This window comes from Rhagoletis pomonella, unplaced genomic scaffold (genome assembly GCF_013731165.1).
Source record: "Rhagoletis pomonella isolate Grant_MI unplaced genomic scaffold, Rhpom_1.0 Rhpom_scaffold_09674, whole genome shotgun sequence".
Taxonomy (NCBI): Eukaryota; Metazoa; Arthropoda; class Insecta; order Diptera; family Tephritidae; genus Rhagoletis; species Rhagoletis pomonella.
Genome location: NW_023468203.1, coordinates 1,637 through 6,079, shown reverse-complemented (window position 1 = coordinate 6,079; position 4,443 = coordinate 1,637). Strand labels below are relative to the sequence as shown.

The following is a 4,443-nucleotide window of genomic DNA, read 5'->3' as shown; positions in this document are numbered from 1 at the left end:
TACGAAATTTTTTCCATTATCGGAGAATACGCGTTGTGGGAGGCCGCGTCTCCCAACGAACCGGGAGAACGTGGCTTGAAAGGCTTTGGTGGAAAGTTCGGAGCACGGCTCTAAGTGAATTGCTTTAGTTGAGAAACAAATAAAAACACAAACGTATCCTTTGAGTGTGGGTGATTTTCTAAGTGGTGATGATTTGACCTCGAACGGTCCTGCAAAATCAAGACCGGTGTAGGTGAATGGTAGCGAGAAGGTTGAACGCTCATAAGAAAATGTCAGTGTTCTCGAGAGGGAGTTGATTTATAACGTTTTTAATGCATTTTGATAGCAGAACTGCACCACAGAGTTCCAGACGCGGAAGACTGACTGTTTTCAACGGTGCAACTTTGGTTTTTGAGAAGAGAAGATGAGATGAAGTGGAATTGCTCGTTTCAGTTCGGATGTAGATTGATGCACAGAATGCTTTTTCTGACGCATCACAGAAGCCATGAATTTGAACTATTTGGTTTGGTGAAAATTCAGTCCATCTTGGTATTTGAATTTTTTCGATATTAGGTAGATCAGCAACGAACTGGTTCCACTTTTGGAGGGAAAGTGGTTTAACGCATTCATCCCACTCCGTGCCTTCTAACCATATTTGCTGCAAAAGGATTTTTGCCTGAATGATAATAGGCGCTAGCCACCCTGCGGGGTCAAAAAGTTTGGAAACCGAGGACAGAATTTGGCGCTTTGTGGCACCTGTAGTTGGCTTAATAGGCTCGATGGAGTAAGAGAAGGCGTCATTTAAAGCGTTCCATCTAATGCCAAGAGTCTTGGTAGAACTGGAGGAATCAATTTTCAGAAACTCCGAATCAAGCAAATCTTCAGTTGAAATATGTCTAAGAAGTTCTGGATGATTAGCTGTTAATTTCTTTAGAGGAAACCCAGCTGAGAGCAAGCATTTGATTATCTGAGATTGTGCCGTAAGACAAGTTTGAATATCATGTCCACCTGTGAGTATATCATCGACATACGTTTCTTCAGTCAGAATTCTCTTGGCCAAAGGATGGGAATCTTTAGAATCCTTGGCCAACTGGTGGAGCGTGCGGATAGCCAGATACGGCGCGCAATTGACTCCGAAAGTGACGGTTTGCAATGCGAAATCAGTGAGTTTGATGTCGTTTTTTCTTCGAAAGAGAATTCGTTGATATTGTTGATCATCTTCGTGTAACAGAATCTGGCGGTACATTTTTTGAATATCTCCGTTAAAAACGTATTTGTACAAACGCCAATTCAAGATTACGAACATCAGATCTGTTTGCAAGGTAGGACCGATATGAAGAATGTCGTTAAGAGAAACTCCAGACGCAGATGGTTTGGACGCGTTAAATACCACTCGAACTTTGGTGGATTTACTGTCTGGTTTAACGACGGAATGGTGGGGTAGATAATACGAGCGATAATTAGAATTTTCGTGGATTTCATCGGGAGAACTGGGTTTCATATGGTCAAGTGATAAATATTCCTCTAAAACACGGCTATACTCTTCCTTAAGATCAGGCTTTTTATTGAGCATATGCTCCATTCGTATGGCTTGCTTCATCGCTTGGGTCCGAGATGGACCGAGTGCAAGCTTGGATGGAAACTCTGATTTAAAGGGTAGCCGAACTACATACCGTCCATCGCTTTGTCGATAAGTGGTATCTTGGTAAAGCTTTTCACAAAACTCATCCGCGGCTGAGGGTGGATGTGTTTCTGAGACTTCCTCTAATTCCCAAAATCGCTTTAATTGAGAATTGAGGTTTTCGCTAGTATCTTCCATTACGTAAGTATGAAAAGTTGAAAATTCGGTGATTTTTAAAGGCCCACTCAGATACCATCCGAATATGGTATTTTGCGCAAGAAGACTACCAAGAATTTTATGTTTGACTCCCGGGAGTAGGATTTCTGGTATAAGATCGCTGCCTATTACTAGGTCGATCTGCGATGGTTTGAAGAAATATGGATCGGCGAGGTCCAGATCCCTGAGTTCGGATAAATCTGGTTTCTTCATTTGGAAGGTCGGTAGGAAACTGGTAAGTTTGTGGAGGATAATCGCTTTGGTATTGATGCGAATGTTATTTCGTTTCGCCACGAGAGTAATGTGGCACACGCGAGTTGCGTTTTCCACTATCTTACCGCCCATACCAGTTATAGAAAAGTTTTCTCGATTAGTTGGAAGTTTTAATCGATTTTGAATCTTTTCAGAAATAAAGGTTTTTTGAGAACCTTGATCGATTAAGGCTCTGAGGGTATAGAATTCACCCAAGTGCTCGATGTGCACTTGGGCTGTAGGAAGCAATGTTGTTTCATTGTTGGTAGAAAAATTGGCTTGGATATTCGATGTTTTATCTGCTAGAGAAGTAGGAGATTCCTCAGGTAGGGTATTGTCTTCGGTAATGTCAAAGATCGGATGTCTTGACTTACTGGATGAAGGTTCGGATGATTGAGTTAGCAGCAAAGATGTTGCATTTTTAGAAGACTTTGACCCTTGAGGTGGTTGATTTTTTGGTGGTTTGAAGTTGTTGTTCCTACTAGGTGTTTTGGGAATCGATTTGGTAGTTGAGGTAGGATGCAACATGGTGTGGTGGTTCTTTTTGCAATGAAAACATCGGAATGCACTGGAGCAATCATTTAAAATATGATTGTAAGCCAAGCAATTGGTACAATAACCATTTTGTTCTACGAACCTGGTACGTTCTTGAACGTTGAGTTTTTTGAACTCAGAGCAGAACTTAAGGGTGTGGCTGTTATTGCACAGCTTACATTTGAACGAAAGTTGTTCTTGCGAATGATATGATTGAATCTTCGCTGGAATTTTTTGGGGGAATGAGTTTCGCGCCTTCGTAATTTTATACCCGTATAAACGCTCCACCACTTCGTACCGACTGGTTAGAAATTCGTCCATTTGGGACCAGTTGGGGAGCTCTTTACGAGATTTCAGAGATTGTTCCCAGAGTGAAAGCGTCTCATCTGGGAGCTTGGTGGAACATAGATAGATTAGGATTGGGTCCCAATCGGAAACTGAAACTCCTTGAGACTTTAGGCACGAAAGACAATCGTTTATGGTATTTTGGATTCTTTGAATCGCTTCGCTATTCTCGGAATTAGCAGACGGCAAGTTGAAGAGCGTTTTCAGCTGTTTGTCGATTAGGATGCGTTTGTTTTCGAAACGAGCTCTTAACGCTTCCCAAGCAAGAGGGAAATTTTCATCGCACAAGGTGTAGTGCTTTACTATGGAGCCAGCCTTACCGCGAGTTTTGTTTCGCAAGTGATAGAGTTTTTGTGCCTGTGTTAGCTTGGGATGGTTGAGATACACCGCCGTGAACATGTCACGAAAGGCGGGCCAGTCCTCATAGCTTCCATAGAAAATTTGGGTATCACATGGTGGAACCTTGATACATGGTATAGCGTTGTCGACGAACGACATGGAATGACGGGTTAGGTTGGCTTGCTGGGAAGTGTTAGCTGGATTGGATGAGCTTCCTTGAACAAGTTTGAGCTGATCCAGAATGTGAGATTTGCAGATGTAAAACCCATCAGTACATAATTGGAATTTGTTACCCGCCTCTTCTTTGAAGTCGGTGGGAACATATTTTTCGTCAGTAAGGCAGACCTTTCGATATGAAAGTTGTAACCTTTCCCATCGTGCATTGAGATCCTCAAGCTTGATTTCCAGCAAAGTGTCGGTGTGGTCTTCCGGATCTTCTTTTTCAAAATGCTCACAGAAGGTTATAATGTTGTTGGAGTCAAAAAGAAAATCTGCCATTACTGCTGACTCAGTCGCCATGACTTCAGATAACTGTTCAAGATGTGTCAACGCAAGCTCCTGGAGCTCCAAATCAGGACAACAGATGCGATATGTCGCTTACTAGTCGAACCTTCGACGTCAGTTGAGGTGAGTGGTAAATGTACCAAACGACCTTTAGAGAGAGATAAATCGAAGTTGACGAACCTTCGACGGGAGCGAAAAAAGGTACCAATCAGATCCTCCGATAAGTTTGAGAAACCAATTAGTGCAAATTTATAATTTTTTATAAATTATAATTTTAAATAATTATTTATCGTTCTTCAGACTTTGTATTTGGACCGTTAACACGGGATAGAAGTTTATAACTGTTTGGCTTACAGTTCGCAAACCATTCAGGAGAGAAATTGGTTTTATTGAAAATAAATGTCGACTTTTATTTCGATCCGTATCGGGACCTGAACTATTTGCTTAGTTCTATAAAGAAATTGTATGCCAAGCTAACGCACGCAGCGAGTCGTACGGGAAAAAACGTAAAAATCGACCTTTATTTTCTAATAACCACAAATATATACGTGTGAAGTAAAATATAATATATATACGTGTGAAGTAAAATATAATATATAGGAAAATATGATAATAGGTACGTATTAATTTGACTGCCGATCGATATGAGATCG

At 41.3% G+C, this 4,443-nt stretch overlaps 1 protein-coding gene across 1 annotated transcript; it reads right to left on the bottom strand.

Annotated features, from left to right (window-relative positions):
- Positions 1-735: 735 nt before the first annotated feature.
- LOC118756296 lies at positions 736-3,805 on the bottom strand (the record flags this gene model as incomplete). The annotated part of the gene is made up of 1 exon (XM_036491067.1): positions 736-3,805. A coding segment is annotated over exon 1 (3,070 nt), but the record flags the coding sequence as incomplete, so codon positions are not given.
- Between the last annotated feature and the right edge of the window lie 638 nt (positions 3,806-4,443).